The sequence below is a fragment of the Oncorhynchus gorbuscha genome, linkage group LG24, assembly GCF_021184085.1.
Source record: "Oncorhynchus gorbuscha isolate QuinsamMale2020 ecotype Even-year linkage group LG24, OgorEven_v1.0, whole genome shotgun sequence".
Taxonomy (NCBI): Eukaryota; Metazoa; Chordata; class Actinopteri; order Salmoniformes; family Salmonidae; genus Oncorhynchus; species Oncorhynchus gorbuscha.
The window spans coordinates 37,324,845-37,346,389 of record NC_060196.1 but is presented as its reverse complement, the minus strand read 5'-3'; the positions used below and the strand labels follow the sequence as shown (position 1 = coordinate 37,346,389).

Here is a 21,545-nt window from a genome sequence, read left to right as displayed (position 1 = left end):
GAGAGCGAGCGAGCGAGACAGAGCGAGCGAGACAGAGCGAGCGAGCGAGACAGAGCGAGCGAGCGAGACAGAGCGAGCGAGCGAGACAGAGCGAGCGAGAGAGAGAGACAGAGCGAGCGAGCGAGACAGAGCGAGCGAGCGAGACAGAGCGAGCGAGCGAGACAGAGCGAGCGAGCGAGACAGAGCGAGCGAGACAGAGCGAGCGAGCGAGAGAGCGACAGAGCGAGCGAGAGAGCGACAGAGCGAGCGAGCGAGCGAGACAGAGCGAGCGAGCGAGACAGAGCGAGCGAGCGAGACAGAGCGAGCGAGCGAGACAGAGCGAGCGAGCGAGAGAGACAGAGCGAGCGAGCGAGAGAGCGACAGAGCGAGCGAGCGAGACAGAGCGAGCGAGCGAGACAGAGCGAGCGAGCGAGACAGAGCGAGCGAGCGAGAGAGACAGAGCGAGCGAGAGAGAGAGACAGAGCGAGCGAGCGAGAGAGACAGAGCGAGCGAGAGAGAGACAGAGCGAGCGAGAGAGACAGAGCGAGCGAGAGAGCGAGACAGAGCGAGCGAGAGACACAGAGCGAGCGAGAGAGACAGAGCGAGCGAGAGAGCGAGACAGAGAGAGCGAGCGAGCGAGAGAGCGAGACAGAGCGAGCGAGAGAGCGAGACAGAGCGAGCGAGCGAGAGAGACAGAGCGAGCGAGCGAGACAGAGCGAGCGAGCGAGACAGAGCGAGCGAGAGAGACAGAGCGAGCGAGCGAGACAGAGCGAGCGAGCGAGACAGAGCGAGCGAGAGAGACAGAGCGAGCGAGAGAGACAGAGCGAGCGAGAGAGCGACAGAGCGAGCGAGCGAGACAGAGCGAGCGAGCGAGACAGAGCGAGCGAGCGAGACAGAGCGAGCGAGCGAGCGAGACAGAGCGAGCGAGCGAGACAGAGCGAGCGAGCGAGACAGAGCGAGCGAGCGAGACAGAGCGAGCGAGAGAGACAGAGCGAGCGAGAGAGCGAGACAGAGCGAGCGAGAGAGCGAGACAGAGCGAGCGAGAGAGCGAGACAGAGAGAGCGAGAGAGCGAGACAGAGCGAGCGAGCGAGACAGAGCGAGACAGAGCGAGCGAGCGAGACAGAGCGAGCGAGCGAGACAGAGCGAGCGAGAGAGCGAGACAGAGCGAGCGAGAGAGCGAGACAGAGCGAGACAGAGCGAGCGAGAGAGCGAGACAGAGCGAGCGAGAGAGCGAGACAGAGAGAGCGAGAGAGCGAGATAGAGAGAGCGAGCGAGCGAGAGATAGAGAGAGCGAGCGAGCGAGAGAGCGAGACAGAGCGAGCGAGAGAGCGAGACAGAGAGAGCGAGCGAGCGAGAGAGCGAGACAGAGCGAGCGAGAGAGCGAGACAGAGCGAGACAGAGCGAGCGAGAGAGCGAGACAGAGAGAGCGAGACAGAGCGAGCGAGAGAGCGAGACAGAGCGAGCGAGCGAGACAGAGCGAGCGAGCGAGACAGAGCGAGCGAGCGAGACAGAGCGAGCGAGCGAGACAGAGCGAGCGAGCGAGACAGAGCGAGCGAGCGAGACAGAGCGAGCGAGCGAGACAGAGCGAGCGAGACAGAGCGAGCGAGCGAGACAGAGCGAGCGAGCGAGACAGAGCGAGCGAGCGAGACAGAGCGAGCGAGACAGAGCGAGCAAGACAGAGCGAGCGAGACAGAGCGAGAGCATTACCAACCTGTTGTCCGTATTGCATGCCAGACATGCCGGTGGGGGTGCGTCCCTGCATGCCCATAGGATACCTTTGAGGCCCCGGGGGTCCATAGCCCTGGCCTGGGTAGGAGGCACCCTGTTGGGCCCCTGGAGGAGGAGGGCCCTGCCCCTGGCCTTGCTGCTGGGAGTAGGGGTTGGCTCCACCATACCCCTGGCCCCGCATCTTCCCTACATGGTCCATAGGGCTGGGGGGCTGGAGAGAGAGGGGGGGGGCTTGTAAGAAACCAAACTTAGGACATTCAAACATTTATTTCCATCTTTAACATTGCAATCACTGAACTCCTGAATAAAATCATTTGAACCAACGCAACTCATTAAAATGTGACCCTTTGAGGAATGGTACACAAGCTAAGCAGGAAAAAGAACACATGAGACGGCACTACGGAGCCCCATAACTAAGTTATGCCGTCGGTGGGGGGAATGAAACCTATGAGGGTATAGCTAAAGAATGCCAACAAAACAGTCAGGGCGGATTGGTTTCCCACAAAAAAAGGGAACAACTTGGCCATGAATGAATGAGCCCAGTGTGTTACACACACAGTAACCGCAGTCCCAAATACAGTAACCGCAGTCCCAAATACAGTAACCGCAGTCCCAAATACAGTAACCGCAGTCCCAAATACAGTAGTCTCCGAGTCTGACTGAATTGGAGAAATACCACCACCAATGTTTCCCCTACTACTGAGAGCTGAGGAGGGCTAGTTGGCGTCGCTCCACTCTCATCTTTAACTCTGCATTTTTGGAAAAGTACAAATAAGTAATTAGTTAGCATTTCACTGTTAGTCTACAGCTGTTGTCTACAAAGCATGTGATAAATAACATTTGATTTGACTACAATAGCTGTTGTTTTCTTATACATCTGAGCCAGTGTTCACCTTTGCATGTAAATGCCAGCGGCGGCGACCACCAATCAGAGACGATGCTCGTACCGAGAGAAGATGCTTTGAAGTACCAGGCAGCAGCACCTTGAGCCTCTTGGACCCCAAGACCGGACGGCAACACAGAGACACAAAGCAACAGACACAACACCTTCTCACTGCTTCCCATGGTTACTCGTCCATGTCATGTTTTTCCCTCCCAAACCTCAGTGCCTGATTATACGAAGACAACCACAGTCTATTTATAGACCAGACCAGAGAGCAGGGAGAGGGCAGTGTGCCTGAAATGTAACAGGTCCCATCTGTATGGTGTTTTGAACCCGTGCCAGAGAGCGGCTCCTCTTCTCCTCCTGTTTTAATAACCCTGTTTGGCACTGCATGAATGACACTCACGATACAGGGGAGGGGGGAGGAAACTGGTCCCGTGGGGGCAGCAAGGGGGAGGAGGGGTGAGGAAACTGGTCCCGTGGGGGCAGCAAGGGGGAGGAGGGGTGAGGAAACTGGTCCTGTGGGGGCAGCAAGGGGTGAGGGGGTTTTCAGCATAAAGCGATACTACATTCTATCCACTCCACATTTTACCTCCAGCCACCCACAGGGCAGGCCTCCCTCTCTAGGCTACCCCAGGTTCAAGGACAGTGTGTTACTATACTCTCTCGGGTCATAACAGGACCCCGCCACAGGGAGGTGGTCTCCTGTGAACTCTCCTACACTTTTAACCCTGTCCGTCTCAGTCTGAAAAGACTAGCATCCAGCCACACAACTTTCTAGCAACCCTCTGGCTAGAAAAGCTAAATACTGTTCGTTTGCAACCACTTTGAAGTTGGACGTATTAAAATGGTTTTATTTTGCCACATTTCAGGCTTCAAACACTATTTTTTTGTGAAGAATCAACAACAAGTGGGACACAATCATGAAGTGGAACGACATTTATTGGATATTTCAAACTTTTTTAACAAATCAAAAACTGAAAAATTGGGCGTGCAAAATTATTCAGCCCCTTTACTTTCAGTGCAGCAAACTCTCTCCAGAAGTTCAGTGAGGATCTCTGAATGATCCAATGTTGACCTAAATGACTAATGATGATAAATACAATCCACCTGTGTGTAATCAAGTCTCCGTATAAATGCACCTGCACTGTGATAGTCTCAGAGGTCCGTTAAAAGCGCAGAGAGCATCATGAAGAACAAGGAACACACCAGGCAGGTCCGAGATACAGTTGTGAAGAAGTTTAAAGCCGGATTTGGATACAAAAAGATTTCCCAAGCTTTAAACATCCCAAGGAGCACTGTGCAAGCGATAATATTGAAATGGAAGGAGTATCAGACCACTGCAAATCTACCAGGACCTGGCCGTCCCTATAAACTTTCAGCTCATACAAGGAGAAGACTGATCAGAGATGCAGCCAAGAGGCCCATGATCACTCTGGATGAACTGCAGAGATCTACAGCTGAGGTGGGAGACTCTGTCCATAGGACAACAATCAGTCGTATATTGCACAAATCTGGCCTTTATGGAAGAGTGGCAAGAAGAAAGCCATTTCTTAAAAGATATCCATAAAAAGTGCCACAAGCCACCTGGGAGACATACCAAACATGTGGAAGAAGCTGCTCTGGTCAGATGAAACTAAAATTGAACTTTTTGGCAACAATGCAAAACGGTATGTTTGGCTTAACAGCAACACAGCTCATCACCCTGAACACACCATCCCCACTGTCAAACGTGGTGGTGGCAGCATCATGGTTTGAGTCTGCTTTTCTTCAGCAGCGACAGGGAAGATGGTTAAAATTGATGGGAAGATGGATGGAGCCAAATACAGGACCATTCTGGAAGAAAACCTGATGGAGTCTGCAAAATACCTGTGACTGGGACAGAGATTTGTCTTCCAACAAGACAATGATCCAAAACATAAAGCAAAATCTACAATGGAATGGTTCAAAAATAAACATATCCAGGTGTTAGAATGGCCAAGTCAAAGTCCAGACCTGAATCCAATCGAGAATCTGTGGAAAGAACTGAAAACTGCTGTTCACAAATGCTCTCCATCCAACCTCACTGAGCTCGAGCTGTTTTGCAAGGAGGAATGGGAAAAAAATTCAGTCTCTCGATGTGCAAAACTGATAGAGACATACCCCAAGCGACTTACAGCTGTAATCGCAGCAAAAGGTGGCGCTACAAAGTATTAACTTAAGGGGGCTGAATAATTTTGCACGCTCAATTTCAGTTTTTGATTTGTTAAAAAAGTTTGAAATATCCAATAAATGTCGTTCCACTTCATGATTGTGTCCCACTTGTTGTTGATTCTTCACAAAAAAATACAGTTTTATATCTTTATGTTTGAAATGTGGCAAAATGTCGCAAAGTTCAAGGGGGCCGAATACTTTCGCAAGGCACTGTAAATCATTTCATTTTAGAGTAAGGTTGTAACGTAACAAAATGTGGAACAGATCAAGGTGGGTGCTGCTATGGTGACCAGAGAGCTGAAATAAGGGGGGACTTTACCTAGCAGGGTAGATGACCTGGAGCCAGTGGGTTTGGCAACGAGTATGAAGCGAGGGCCTGCCAACGAGAGAGTACAGGTCGCAGTGGTGGGTAGTATATGGGGATTTGGTGACAAAGTGGATGGCACTGTGATAGACTGCATCCAATTTATTGAGTAGGTCATGGGAGGATATTTTGTAAATGACATCGCCGAAGTCGAGGATCTGTAGGATGGTCAGTTTTACGAGGGTGTTTGGCAGTATGAGTGAAGGATGCTTTGTTGCGAAATAGGAAGCCAATTCTAGATTTAACGTTGGATTGGAGATGTTTGATGTGAGTCTGGAAGGAGAGTTTACAGTCTAACCATAGGATGTTTTTGTGCTGGTTAAGGGCAGTCAGGTCTGGAGAGAACCAAGGGCTATATCTGTTCCTGGTTCTACATTTCTTGAATGGGGCATGCTTATTTAAGATGGTGAGGAAGGCTTTTTTTAATAACCAGGTATCCTCTACTGACAGAATGAGGTCAATATCCTTCCAGGATACCCGGGCCAGATCGATTAGAAAGGCCTGCTTGCTGAAGTGTTTCAGGGAGCATTTGACAGTGATGAGGGGTGGTCGCTTGACCACTGACCCATTATGGATGCAGGCAATGAGGCAGTGATCGCAGAGATCTTGGTTGAAAACAGCAGAGGTGTATTTAGAGGGCAAATTGGTTAGGATGATATCTATGAGGGTGCCCGTGTTTAAGGCTTTTGGGTGGTACCTGGTAGGTTCATTGATAATTTGTGTGAGATTGAAGGCATCGAGCTTAGATTGTAGGATAGCTGGGGTGTTAAGCATGTTCGAGATTAGGTCACCTAGCAGCACGAGCTCTGAAGATAGATGGGGGGCAATCAGTTCACATATGCTGTCCAGAGCACAGCTGGGGGCAGAGGGTGGTCTATAGTAGGCGGCAACGGTGAGACTTGTTTTTCGAGAGGTGGATTTTTAAAAGTAGAAGTTCAAATTGCTTGGGTACAGACCTGGATAGTAAGACAGAACTCTGCAGGCTATCTCTGCAGTAGATTGCAACACCCCCTTTGGCCGTTCTATCTTGCCTGATAATGTTGTAGTTAGGGATGAAAATTTCAGAGTTTTTGGTGGGCTTCCTAAGCCAGGATTCAGACACGGCTAGGACATCCGGGTTGGCAGAGTGTGCTAAAGCATTGAATAAAACAAACTCAGGGAGGAGGCTTCTAATGTTAACATGCATGAAACCAAGGCTTTTACAGTTACAGAAGTCATCAAAAGAGAGCGCCTGGGGAATAGGAGTGGAGCTAGGCACTGCAGGGCCTGGATTCACCTCTACATCACTAGAGGAATAGAAGAGGAGTAGGATAGGGGTACGGCTAAAAGCTATGAGAATTGGTTGTCTAGAACGTCTGGAACAGGAGGTAAAAGGAAGTTTCTGGGGCCGATAAAATAGCTTCAAGGTATAATGTACAGACAAAGGTATGGTAGGAGGTAAACCTAGGCATTGAGTGATGAGAGATATTGTCTCTAGAAACATAATTGAAACCAGGTGATGTCATTGCATGTGTGGGTGGTGGAACTGAGAGGTTGGATAAGGTATAATGAGCAGGGCTAGAGGCTCTACAGTGAAATAAGCCAATAAACACTAACCAGGACAGCAATAGACAAGGCATATTGACATTAAGGAGAGGCATGCTTAGCCGAGTGATCATAAGGGTCCAGTGAGTAGTGAGGTTGGTTGGGGTAACGGCGATTCAGACAGCTAGCCAGGCCATGGGTAGCAAGCTGGCAGAGGATGTAGGTCTGTTTTTAGCCACATCGTGCGTTTCCGCCGGAAGATTAGTGGGGTACCGTGTGGTAGAGGGGATCAATCCAATTGGCATTATAGATATAGTTATAGTGACCCAAGAAAATTGTCCGATAGACCTATTCAGATAGCAGCCGATAAGACAGCTAACGATTAGCGGACCCCAGATGGGCGTTCAGGTAACGTCGCTACAGAGGGGCCAGTTGGTAACTCCCTCAGGCAGATAACGTCAGTAGTCCAGTCTTTTGATCTGAAAGATGTGGTCGGATTGTCCACATGGATGGTGTGACAGAGGCTCCAGAGGCCAACTCCCCATGCGCCGCCCAAATGTTGTAACAACGCAGAGGGCGCTGTACAAGTCCGCATTGACATGATTGGTTGACGGTAAAACACAAACTCACTTCCTTGACAACAACTCTGCGAATCCCAAGAAGAATGCCCTGACTTCTGCTGAGGTCACGTCACCATTAAAAAAATATTCTAGATCTCTGGCGCCCTCGAGGCATTTGTCTTATTTCATCAAACCATAAGCTTTAAGCATCAGACAAGTTCAATGCATATCGTTTATTTTATTGAAACACACAGAGGATGTCTATATATGGAAAAATACACTTAAAATGCCTGCCAATCGATTAGTTGAAAGAACAGACAATCAGGTTATTTTTTTATAGGGGACAACTTTAACGTCCTTTTAATGAAATAAACTGCACTGATCAATAATATAAAACACAACATGTAAAGTGTTGGTCCCATGTTTCATGAGCTGAAATAAAAAGATCCCAGAAATGTTCCAAATGCACAAACATATTAACTCTTTCAAATGTTGGCAACAAATTTATTTACATCCCTGTTAGTGAGCATTTTATCCTTTGTCCATATATGCCACACCTGTCAGGTGGATTATCAAGAAACTGATTAAACAGCATGATTGTTACACGGGTTGCAGTTTTGCCACACAACACAATGCCAGTCTCAAGTTGAGGGAGCAAGCAATTGGTATGCTGGCCCTATTCCCTCAACCCTTGATCTCCTTACGTGATTCGTTAGCGTCACATGCACGTGACCAATATGTCCTGACCTATAGCATATCATAATCACATCAATAACCTCATAACACCCCTAACGCGTCATCTGCATCCATTATGCTGTCATGTGACAAACTTGAAACGGGGGACAAGTTGTGGAAAATTACTAGAGATGAAGAACAGGAAGGTCAGGAGCAAATGCTGCAGCATATTATGTATGACTAACAGGTGCTGTTAGATTACAATGTCTTGTTTTTTACAGTTTGGATATTGTAAGCAAGACTAAATAAATTATAATAAAACTGTTGTTGTGATTAAAGAAGCAATAAAAATGGCCTTCTTTAGACTAGTTGAGTATCTGGAGCATCAGCATTTGTGGGTTCGATTACAGGCTCAAAATGTGCAAAATTTGTGCAAAATTTTTTGCACAACTGTGTTTACATCCGTTACTGAGCTTTTCTCCTTTGCCAAGATAATCCATCCACCTGAGAGGTGTGGTATATCAAGAAGCTGATTAAACAGCATGATCATTACACAGGTGCACCTTGTGCTGGGGACAATAAAGGCCACAGTAAAATGTGCCGTTTTGTCACACAACACAATGCCACAGATGTCTCAAATTTTGAGCGAGCACGCAATTGGCAAGCTGACTGCAGGAGTGCCCACCAGAGCTGTTGCGCAAATCAGAAAAATGTTTTTTTTTTGCAACTGCTCAACTAAAGAAATCTCAGTCGACCAACAGCCTATCGACCAAACAATCGATCAGTAAATGAGGTCAGCCCTACACCAAACACACCAAGGTCGGTATTTCAACACCTCCACATTAATGTTTTTCTTCATGATGAATCTTACAAGATTGTAAATAAACCTACCATTCCCATTATCTGCTTACATTCCCCAAAAAAGGAATATAGTGTATTCCACATGAGTTTGCAGAAGCATGACTTTTCCCCATTGTAGCCGACATTCTGAGTTCAGTTCTAAGCTGACTGGTGAGCATGACAGTAAAAAGATAGCAGCTGAACACAAAGGTTTATGAGCCAACCACAAGATAAGAAGCCAGACACCCTCCCTCTGTCTCTCTCTACCACACACTGTTCTCTCTTTCTGTCCACTCATCTAAGCAATCACTGGAGGAAACTCCTCCCTCCCTCCCTCTGCCCTTTTTTTCCCCTCTATCCCCCAAATAAATAAATAAATGAAATTAGCACATGGCTAATCTGCATAGAGGAAAGCCAGAGCACTCCTGGCAGAGAAGGTTGAGCTGTTGGGCTTGGGAGGGCCAGGGGAGGGCCAGTTGGGCCTGGGAGGGCGGTGGAAGGGACTGATTATACTGGTGCGCCCTTTCTCGCCCAGTGTCTGTGTGTCACGGTGGACTCAAACAGATGGGCTGGGGGAAGACAATAAACAAGTCCTGCTAATTTGATCAGCCACATGGCCTAGAACCTACAGAGACTATTGTTCTGTTGTAAAGCCCTCCACACATGCACATTGGGGCTCGAGCATTCAGGGCCTCCATTAAAACGGGCTGTCACTGTCACTTAGGCCCTATGACATGCGGGTCGGTTTTGCGTACGTCAAACATGGATGTTAAGCCATTTAGTACAGCTACTTCAAACCAACTCTAAGAAACAACTTGTGAACATCCTGAACAGGCCTAATCCAGTGAGTGTTCCCACATGCTCGGGAAACAGGACTACTCAACCTGTAAACCTCCTGAACAGGCCTAATCCAGTGAGTGTTCCCACATGCTCGGGAAACAGGACAACTGCTTTCTGACCAGGATGTACGAAGAGGAGCAAGAACACCCATAACAACACTTTCTATACCAGTACATCAGTCTTCCTCCCTGTCCCCCTGACTATCACAGGCCCATACTATCACAGGCCCATACTATCACAGGCCCATACTATCACAGGCCCATACTATCACAGGCCCATACTATCACAGGCCCATACTATCACAGGCCCATACTATCACAGGCCCATACTATCACAGGCCCATACTATCACAGGCCCATACTATCACAGGCCCATACTATCACAGGCCCATACTATCACAGGCCCATAGCTAAAGAACACCCATTACAACACTTTCTATACCAGTACGTCAGTCTTCCTCCCTGTCCCCCTGACTATCACAGGCCCATAGCTAAAGAACACCCATAACAACACTTTCTATACCAGTACGTCAGTCTTCCTCCCTGTCCCCCTGACTATCACAGGCCCATACTATCACAGGCCCATAGCTAAAGAACACCCATAACAACACTTTCTATACCAGTACGTCAGTCTTCCTCCCTGTCCCCCATACTATCACAGGCCCATAGCTAAAGAACACCCATAACAACACTTTCTATACCAGTACGTCAGTCTTCCTCCCTGTCCCCCTGACTATCACAGGCCCATAGCTAAAGAACACCCATAACAACACTTTCTATACCAGTACGTCAGTCTTCCTCCCTGTCCCCCTGACTATCACAGGCCCATAGCTAAAGAACACCCATAACAACACTTTCTATACCAGTACGTCAGTCTTCCTCCCTGTCCCCCTGACTATCACAGGCCCATAGCTAAAGAACACCCATAACAACACTTTCTATACCAGTACGTCAGTCTTCCTCCCTGTCCCCCTGACTATCACAGGCACCATACTATCACAGGCCCATAGCTAAAGAACACCCATAACAACACTTTCTATACCAGTACATCAGTCTTCCTCCCTGTCCCCCTGACTATCACAGGCCCATAGCTAAAGCTGGTGAAACTGTTAAAAAAAACTAACACAACAGCTAAAACAAAAATGTCTATTAACGGTCAATTACCCGTTGGTTTTTAACATAAATATTACATCTGGTGGGCCAAATAGTCACCTGTCAGAGCGGGTTTGCAACCATCCATACCTGTTAAAGAGCTAATGTAAACAAACCAAATATACAGTTGAAGTGGGAAGTTCACATACACTTAGGTTGGAGTCATTAAAACTCACTTTTCAACCACTCCACAAATTGCTTGTTAACAAACTATAGTTGTGGCAAGTCGGTTAGGACATACACTTAGTGCATGACAAGTAATTTCACCAACGATTGTTTACAGACAGATTATTTAACTTATAATTCACTGTATCACAATTCCAGTGGGTCAGATGTTTACATACACTAAGTTGACCGTGCCTTAAACAGCTTGGAAAATTCCACAAAATGATGTCATGGCTTTAGAGGCTTCTGATAGGCTAATTTACATAATTTGAGGTGTACCTGTGGATGGATTTCAAGGCCTACCTTAAAACTCAGTGCCTCTTGACATCATGGGAAAATCAAAAGAAATCAGCCAAGAAAGACCTCAGAAAAGAAATTGTAGACCTCCACAAGTCTGGTTCATCCTTGGGAGCAATTTCCAAACGCTTGAAGGTACTACGTTCATCTGTACAAACAATAGTACGCAAGTATAAACACCATGGGACCACGCAGCCGTCATACCACTCAGGAAGGAGACGCGTTCTGCCTCCTAGGGATGAACGTACTTTGGTGCGAAAAGTGCAAATCAATCCCAGAACAACAGCAAAGGACCTTGTGAAGATGCTGGAGGAAACCGGTACAAAAGTATCTATATCCACAGAAAAACAAGTCCTGTATCGACATAACCTGAAAGGTCGCGCAGCAAGGAAGAAGCCACTGCTCCAAAACCGCCATTAAAAAAAAGACAGACTACAGTTCGCAACTGCACATGGGGACAAAGGTCGTACTTTTTGGAGAAATGTCCTCTGGTCTGATAAAACAAAAATAGAACTGTTTGGCCATAATGACCATTGTATGTTTGGAGGAAAATGGGGAGGCTTGCAAGCTGAAGAACACCATCCCAACCATGAAGCACAGTGGTGGCAGCATCATGTTGTCGGGGTGCTTTGCTGCAGGAGGGACTGGTGCTATTCATAAAATAAATGGCATCATGAGGAGGAAAATGATGAGATGTTGCTTCAATATATCCACAAGACATCAGTCAGGAAGTCAAAGCTTGGTCGCAAATGGGTCAAGCATACTTGGGGTCAAGCTTGTGCGAGCAAGGAGGCCTGCAAACCTAACTCAGTTACACCAGCTCTGTCAGGAGGAATGGGCCAAAATTCACCCAACTTATTGTGGGAAGCTTGTGGAAGGCTACACAAAACATTTGACCCAAGTTAAACAATTTAAAGGCAATGCTACCAAATATTAATTGAGTGTATGTAAACTTCTGGCCCACTGGGAAAGTGATGAAAGAAATAAACCTGAAATAAATCATTCTCTCTACTATTATTCTGACATTTCACATTCTTAAAATAAAGTGGTGATCCTAACTGACCTAAGACTGGGGGTTTTTACTCGTATTAAATGTCAGGAATTGTGAAAAACTGAGTTTAAATGTATTTGGCTAAGGTGTATGTAAACTTACGACTTCAACTGTATACAAGTTAAACCCATGCCCGCCACTCTTACAACAGCATTGGTTAGGACTCTAAGCAGACCGCTAGAAGACTGGAATAAAACAAGACAAATACCTCCTCTCCTGCTTAGGCCCCCATCGTCTGGGGAGGGAGTGAGGACTGATGTACCACACTACTACTACAGCACGCCCAGATGTTCCTCCAGCTGTTGGCAAAAAGCCTAAAGATTTACAGGACAAAAGGATTAAACACAGGAGCCCCCACACACCATGGATTAAAGCAGCTTCGTTTGCACCTGTTGGCAGCTACCGGGATGAAACAAGGTTCGCAGGCCTTTAGCATTGAGCCTAAAACCTACAATAAAGACGAGGCTGTTGTGAGAATCCTTCTCTTCCCTGTGAGCTGATCATGTCCAGTGGGGGCGGGTCAATTTCACCTTCGGGCTGGTAGCTTTCACTTGGCACAGCCCGTTGTGCCACGGGACAAGTCACCTAAATGTTGAAATCTACTATGAGACTAGATAGCTACCCTTTTTTCAAATGGGGGACTTTCCCAATATTGTCTGTAAAGTACTGTCTGGCCTAGGTTGGGAGAAGAACACAAAGCTGTAGCTGTCATACACCAAACACAATATTACAGGTATATTGTATCTATTCAGCAACCAAAATGTATTCTCCCATTTGACAGAACAACTCTTTTTTTTCTGGCTTTGTATTGTTCTATAGGCAGTATAATATCAGGTCAGAGACAGGAGACTGACCTGTCACCCTCACACCACACCCATCTTCTAGCCAGGTCCTTCATATCCTGAAGAGAGGCCCGGGCTGCTGGTGGTTGGACTCCATGGGGTACAACCCTACAATAACTCCAGATCTTTGATTGGCCAACCATCAATATCCTTCCTTGCTCAAATTTCATTAGCCACGCTGTTTTCACCAACCCAGAACGTAAGACATTTGCAGCAGAATTATTCTGGTTTTAAAAAGGTACTGTCATGGATAAATAGGCTTTGTGGCCCATACGGCTAGCTTCTATTTTAGCCATTAGAGTGGGTCTGTTTAATGCATCAGCCAAACAGATAAGACAATCCCATGACGCCACAGCAACAGGTCACATGATGTCCTCAGTGGCCTGGATGACCCCCGTACGATAATAAGTTGGTCACTCAGTCACTACGCTACCCTTTACATGCCAGAAATACCCAGCTGAACCAAGCCAGCAGGGCCAAGCCAGGCAGGCAGGAACAGAGGGTGCTTAAGGATACAGTGGAGCAAAAAAGTATTTAGTCAGCCACCAATTGTGCAAGTTCTCCCACTTAAAAAGATGAGAGGCCTGTAATTTTCATCATAGGTACACTTCAACTATGACAGGCAAAATGAGAAGAAAAAAATCCAGAAAATCACATTATAGGATTTTTTCTGAATTTATTTGCAAATTATGGTGGGAAATAAGTATTTGGTCAATAACAAAAGTTTTTCAATACTTTGTTATATACCCTTTGTTGGCAATGACAGAGGTCAAACGTGTTCTTTAAGTCTTCACAAGGTTTTCACATACTGTTGCTGGTATTTTGGCACGTTCCTCCATGCAGATCTCCTCTAGAGCAGTGATGTTTTGGGGCTGTTGCTGGGCAACACGGACTTTCAACTCCCTCCAAAGATTTTCTATGGGGTTGAGATCTGGAGACTGGCTAGGCCACTCCAGGACCTTGAAATGCTTCTTACAAAGCCACTTCGTTTGCCGGGCGGTGTGTTTGGGATCATTGTCATGCTGAAAGACCCAGCCACGTTTCATCTTCAATGCCCTTGATGATGGAAGGAGGTTTTCACTCAAAATCTCATGATACATGGCCCCATTCATTCTTTCATTTACACGGATCAGTCGTCCTGGTCCCTTTGCAGAAAAACAGCCCCAAAGCATGATGTTTCCACCCCCATGCTTCACAGTAGGTATGGTGTTCTTTGGATGCAACTCAACATTCTTTGTCTTCCAAACACAACGAGTTGAGTTTTTACCAAAAAGTTATATTTTGGTTTCATCTGACCATATGACATTCTACCAATCTTCTTCTGGATCATTCAAATGCTCTCTAGCAAACTTCAGACGGGCCTGGACATGTACTGGCTTAAGCAGGGGGACACGTCTGGCACTGCAGGATTTGAGTCCCTGGCGGCGTAGTGTGTTACTGACGGTAGGCTTTGTTACTTTGGTCCCAGCTCTCTGCAGGTCATTCACTAGGTCCCCCTTGTGGTTCTGGGATTTTTGCTCACCGTTCTTGTGATCATTTTGACCCCACGGGGTGAGATCTTGCGTGGAGATCCAGATCGAGGGAGATTATCAGTGGTCTTGTATGTCTTCCAGTTCCTAATAATTGCTCCCACAGTTGATTTCTTCAAACCAAGCTGCTTACCTATTGTAGATTCAGTCTTCCCAGACTGGTGCAGGTCTACAATTTTGTTTCTGGTGTCCTTTGACAACTCTTTGGTCTTGGCCATAGTGGAGTTTGGAGTGTGACTGTTTGAGGTTGTGGACAGGTGTCTTTTATACTGATAACAAGTTCAAACAGGTGCCATTAATACAGGTAACGAATGGCGGACAGAGGAGCCTATGTCCGCCAGAAATTTTGCATGTTTGTAGGTGACCAAATAATTATTTTCCATCATAATTTGCAAATACATTCATTAAAAATCCTAAATTGTGATTTTCTAGAATTTTTTTCTCGTTTTGTCTGTCATAGTTGAAGTGTACCTATGATGAAAATTACAGGCCTCTCATCTTTTTAAGTTGGAGAACTTGCACAATTCGTGGCTGACTAAATACTTTTTTGCCCCACTGTATGTCTGGGTCATATATATATATATATATATATGCCATTTATATATATATATGCCATTTAGCAGACGCTTTTATCCAAAGCGACTTACAGTCATGTGTGCATACATTTTACGTATGGGTGGTCCCGGGGATCGAACCCACTATCCTGGCGTTACAAGCGCCATGCTCTACCAACTGAGCTACAGAAGGACCACAAGCATTACACACCTAACCCACGAACACACACAGTCAGACAACACCTGACTGACTCCATTCTCCCTAGTCTCAACTGACTCAAGTAGCGGTAGTTGGTCGCCGTTATAGGTAAGCACGCCTCAGAGGGGGGAGTAGAACCGTTGGACTGGTGAATTTGCACATCCAGCACTGCAATGGAACGAAGCAACAACAGCCACACACACACACACATTTCGCTAAGCAACGGTTAGGCCTGAGACATGCAAATTGTGGGGTCGTGGAGAGGTTGATGCATGGCGGGAGATATCAACACTGCAGCCTGCCACCCTTATACCTGGTCTACATGGTGGTGGAGCCAGAGGCTCAAGGAGAAACAATACTAAACAGGTTTCAGAGCAGTAGAAACAAATGACAGTCAGTAACTGTACCATTTCACTTTAACTTGTGAAATATAGATTTGGGTTTGCTCAAACCTCAATGGTATTCCCCAAAATGCATTGCAAGGAGACTCTGCAACGTCCGCTTTCCCATCCCTCATGAAGCCAATGGCATTTTAGCACAGAGAGCTAGCCTGAGCAGAGCTGTGTATGAAAAGCTGTGAGGTACAGTAACAAAATGTACCTACACCCCAGAATCAACAGCTGAACCGCCATTCTCCACTCTGCAGTCACACATTTAAAGGTTAATCTGCGTCTCGATAAAACACACATCATACGTCACGTAAATTAAGTCTGCAGCCACGCTAGCATATAACTATGCTAATCTAGTGCTTTTTAAAGATAAACCACCTAAATGTCAAAATAAATGAATTACCCTTACACTCCAACCTTGGAGTTAAGCAACAGCCCAAGTTTGACATTTTGCCCAAACATGGAGAGACGAGAAGAATGACAGATTTGAATGGGTTTGCACTTATTTTTTATTTATTTTTATTTGAAATGTGTGTAGTCCTAAATAAATGCTAGCCTTTGTTTTTAAGCTGCACATGGACCTCCAGTCCATCTTGTAGGCTTCACTTAGTGGTAGACCACTAGCATGGCCCCAATCCCATACCACTGCTCTCAGGGCAGTGGCTGGTTCAAGTACAAGAAGGAGAGAATGATTTGAGGGTGGGAAGGGGGGGGGGTAAGAGTGGCCTGATTTTAGGGCAGGAAAAAAGTGGTGGACCACGTGTGGAATGAGAGAATACTGTAGGGTAAGAGGGGGACAAAAGACGAGAAAGAGAGGAACTGTAGTCCGTATGCACCACCCCCTACACTGTTCTCTCAGGGCGGAAAACCACTTGTCTGGTCTGTCTGACTGAAGAGGAGAGACAGATAACTGGTGGCACGTGGAGCACTGAGCCGGTCACAGAGAGAAGATCCTCCCGAGGCATCCGCCGCGCGGGAACACACAGCCAAGCACGCACGCACACACACACACACACACAACTGTCACAGGCAGCCAAAGATCATTCACAAAAACATTCCCCCTCCCCTGGGGATCACCCACACTCTTTCTCCCCCTCTCACACACAGGATCAGCCCGTCACACATGGCACACACACAAACGAGGCAGCACTCTGTCCTGGCCGTTTGGCGTGTGGATAATCATTACTCAGCACTGCAGACACAGACAGAAAAGAATCCTTCAGTGCACAGCCACAATATAGTAGAGCACACCTCGCAGTCCCCACCACATCACTGGCTATAGCAGTGTTTCTCAACCCTGGTCCTCTCAAGTACCTCCAAACAGTACATCTTGGTTGCTGAGAGACTGACAACATTTCACCTTAAAAATCAGTAATCATGTTCCTATCAATATTTACCTAGAAGATTCCAGAAACTGGTAAAGCCATCACCTGTCAGTATGGCCAGACTAGTTTTAGTCCGGTCAAACTGAGACGTCACCTAGACTTTGGTCCAGCACATCAAGGTCCCCTCGGTCAAACTCCAGTACCACAGACAGACACACGAACGCAACCTTGGTCGAGCTGAATGTGTGGCCAACTACCATATGTCCATGTTGGTAGCTTCAAATTATCCAGAGTTTGTGTTGTCACAAAAATAAAATGGCCACAAACTTTATTGGACACCAACCAGATGTGATTTTAGCCTGGTGTGTGTTGTTCTCTCACAGAAAGGGCCTGGGTCTGTCTGTCTGCGGTCAATTAGACAGGCATTAGGCTAGACAGCTCTCACCTTCATATTTGCCTCAAAGAAAATGAGCCTCTCCAACCGACCCCAAAAGAGCAAGCAAAACTTTTCCATTCACTCTAAGCCCCAGAGTCTCAGCACCAGGCCCCTAACAACCTGGGCATCGTTTAGGGAAATAGACAGCGATGACCTCTGTCCATAGATCTGTACAAATACATCAACTCCAAATACAGAAACTGAAACACATTGTCACTAACAGTGATATTGTAGCCTAGGCAGGCACAGCTTACTAATGAGAAGGCTGAGGAGAGGCAATGGCATTTATATTCCGATGTAGCAACTGTGCGAGCACGAGTATGTGAACAGCACAATTCAAGAATAACACACGTCGATCACACAATGGATTTTAACAACATAACTGGATTTAACACAAGGCTCTCAGAGAAGAATGGCACTGGAAACAGCGTAATACTCTGTTTCTTCAACTCTCCAGCAGCTCCACATGCAGAGCTGTGGCTGAATGCATCACAAATTGCAGTCCCGAGTTTTTAAATTGTCCACTACACAGCTTGGCCTACAGGAGAAGGAACAGGAGTCCACAAACACCTGGGAGAAGGAATGAAAGTGTCTTTGAGACAGGTGTTCCCAGTGTCTCTTGGGGAGAGGAATAAAACAGAGGAAAGAACAGTCCACAGACTGCCGAAAAATGTAGCAGTCATCATCAACTAATTCAGTGGTTCCCAACCAGGGGTACCTGGACCCCTGGGGGTACTTAGCCTATCCACAGAGGGTACTCGAGAAGGTTCACGAGACCATGGGCCTACTGCTAAAATGCACGAGGGGGTACTTCTGGGGTACAGCGGGCAGAGCCAAATTCAATTGGTGATACAGTAACCGAACATGGTTGGAAACCACTGAGCTAACCAATAACTTGTTTAAAATGCTTATTTTTTTAAACACATTAAACCCTAACGTTGAATATCATGTGAACAACACGTGCAAATGACATAATTGCCAAGAAACGGAAATCAAAAAATTCCATCTAAACTTCAAAAAGAAGTTAGAAATGTCAAATAGGCCTGGCTATTCAATGTTCAGGAGGTTAACTCTCACCTAGCCTACATGTGGTTGATAACATTCTAAAACAGGAAGTCTGTTGACATGGTTACACAGTGTAGCATCACGTGAAAGTAATCATAGTAACTTGGCTAACACCTTGGCTACTTGTAAACACAACAACTTATCCAGCCACTCAGATCCTCTCACACAACACCAGTCAGATTCTCCAACAGAACTCCAGTCTCTCCTCTTAGTGCTGATCCGAGATCAGCTATGAGCACTATTCTAGCATTGGGGAAACAGTCACACCTACTCCCTCTGCTGTTCCAGAGTCAGCACTAGAGCTCTGCCACATCTCCAATCTGTCTGTGGAGCTGTACATGCATGTGGAAGTATAAACACAGTATTTTTGCATGTAGTCTACGGCTGAGATTTTACCTAGATTTACGCTAAACAAATACAAGTAATGTATTATTTCAGTGCCAGGCAACACAGTTATCATGCAAATTACTAGAGGGACTTACACAACATCATGTGTTCAATGAAACCATCCAGAAAGTATATTTTGCAGTGTTTTATTTCACATGCATGGACACAAAAATAAAATGTAGGCTGCTGCATGCTGACCACAATACAAATCAATATTTTGTTTGCATTTCATTCAGGCGAAATGTCATGCAACATACTCCGTTAAAACAGGCTAAAGCAGGTGAATAACATTAGTAATATCATGTTGACATTGCCAGAGCTGATGTGGCTGATTTCTGCAGCGTTATAATGCAATTACAAATTACCAGGAGCAGGGAATGGGGAGCCAATCAGATGTCAGCCAGCATGTCGACCGAAGACCAACTGTCTCCTGGCTTTGACAGCAGGATTTTACCTCCATAATTCAAATCTCACACAAAACGGATTTCACTCAAATCACGGCTGTGTTTACTGGCGGTACAACTCGGAGATACAGGGGCAAAATATAACGTGTATGAATACATTTTTAGCAGGGATTCTTTAGCGACATAGCTAGCTGGGGAATTAACTGCCAAGCTGAAGTACAAGTTCTGGTAAGCAAAGAAAGAAAACACCTTTGGCCCAATTTCTCCTCACACTCGTGTCCCCGAACCTGGCTAAATCTTTCCTAGCTCGGAGAGTTTGGTATTTTAGCACAGACATGGCTTGTTTCTCTGGTTAAATGCTCTTATAGGAGGTGGTGAAGGGAGAAAACAGAGAGGCAGCCATTTTAGAGAGCTAGATACGGTTCGCTACATTGGCAAAGGCTGGTCCACCACAACACAGAGCTGTGTGTAACTTGCTCAAAGTGCACCAGTACTGAGGGAAAGTTTACCTGGTTTCTGTTCAGAGGTTGTCCCGTGTTCCCTGGGCTCATAGAAGGCGGCTGGTGGCTCCTTTGTTGCCAACCCGGATGACCCCCACCATACTGACTGCTGGCCATATCTGCTGCTCCCTTGCCAGCCCCTTCCTGGTTACTATAGTCTCCTTGTGGGTAATTCTGGTAGCTCCTCGTAGAGCTGGGAGACGTTAGGAGCTGATTTAATGTCGGGGTAGACGTGGGCTGTGTGTTTCCCATGTTATACCTCTGATTATTGTACGAGGCAGCAGTTCCGCCTGCTGGCTGTTGCTTGCCTGGCTGCCCCCCAGCCGCCGGGGGCTGGTTATTACGCGGGGAATTCATGGCGTATCCTTGGCCCTGATAAGAAGTCCGGTTCGGGAAGGGGCTGTAGTTGTTAAAATGGTTGGGGAAGCCGTGGTCTTGTGAGTTGGGCGGGTATGGGTCCATCATGTTGCCTGACTGCACTGCCGGCCCCGCTGCAGCTGCCATGCCAGGGCTTTGTTGTCCGCCATGTTGATGAAAAGGGCCCCGGCTGTAGTGCTGGTTGTACCCGTAAGGAGGTGGAGGGAATGAGCCCTGGTGGTGATGGCCCATCCCGGGGTGGTTATTCCCCTCCGGTCCCCCCGTATCATTTTGGTTGTTATTATTATTCACCCTGGACGAGTTCCCGTTCTTCATGTCAGGCTCCCCTCCTCCCCCTACATTTCCAGCATCGGCCCCGTCCTGCAGATCCTTCTGGCCCGGAGATCCGTTGTCAGATCCAGGTTCCTTATTTTCATGTTGTTTCTCTCCCGGTACCGACTCCTCCAGTGGGTCCCGATCCGGCTTTTTAAGTTCGGATGGCGGGCTAGTGTTGAGAGTGGCGACGCTAGCGACCTGCGCAGCCATGATCTCCCTATCTGCCTCTCTCACAGCGAGTCACTCACAATCGAGCTCTCTGAATAGCATTGAACATAAATACAATTATTTATAACAATGTACCCGTGTCCCGGATCATTCCCCCTACCTCCGGACCGAATCCGGCATCCACGCCCGTCTCCGATTCGACTGAAAAGTTACTGGAAGTATATAAATAAGAATCCAGGGAATTAAATGACCCGACAGAAAATGTGGGTAGGCTTTCTGTTACAGAACGAGAGTATCAGCAAGATACCGACCAAACCAGCACGAGGCTCCGAGAGACACAGCCATTTTACTGAAGCGTTCAGACGAACGCAAAACACGGAGCGGAGTTCACCAGTTGGCAGGAGGCGACTGGGATAAGACAAACAGGGATGAATAAAGGATGTATTTGGTTTACATTCATTTGAAGGGGTTATAGAACTAGAGACTCTAGCAGAAGATGATAAATAATGTGACTTGGAAATGTAACATAATTCATAACATTCAACACTGCTTCTGTTTTGTGGACAACCACAGCATCTTTAAATCATTAGTTAAATTTCATTGGAGGCGATATATTTGCCTCAAATCTTCATTCTGCGATTATGAAAATAAGAACTTTATTAAAAATCTGCATAGTTATAATGCATTTTGTTTTCCACTTTATACAGAGTAGACACACACATAAAGATATTACTGGGATCTGTTGTATAATTCTAAAGACAGTAGAAGTATATGTTTATAACCGCGTCTTATCATACAGTAAC

General features: G+C 46.6%; 1 protein-coding gene across 2 annotated transcripts in view; it reads right to left on the bottom strand.

The window, feature by feature from the left end:
• LOC124013002 (AT-rich interactive domain-containing protein 1A-like) overlaps positions 1 to 21,113 on the bottom strand; it is a 129,140-nt gene extending 108,027 nt beyond the window's left edge. For both annotated transcript variants that reach the window (XM_046327107.1, XM_046327108.1), the window contains exons 1-2: positions 19,891 to 21,113; positions 1,692 to 1,919 (exon numbers count right to left, since the gene is read on the bottom strand). In XM_046327107.1, coding sequence (XP_046183063.1) covers positions 1,692 to 1,919; positions 19,891 to 20,784 — 1,122 coding nt within the window. In that variant the 5' untranslated portion in view covers positions 20,785 to 21,113. The remainder of the gene's footprint in view (positions 1 to 1,691; positions 1,920 to 19,890) is intronic.
• Positions 21,114 to 21,545: the final 432 nt, after the last annotated feature.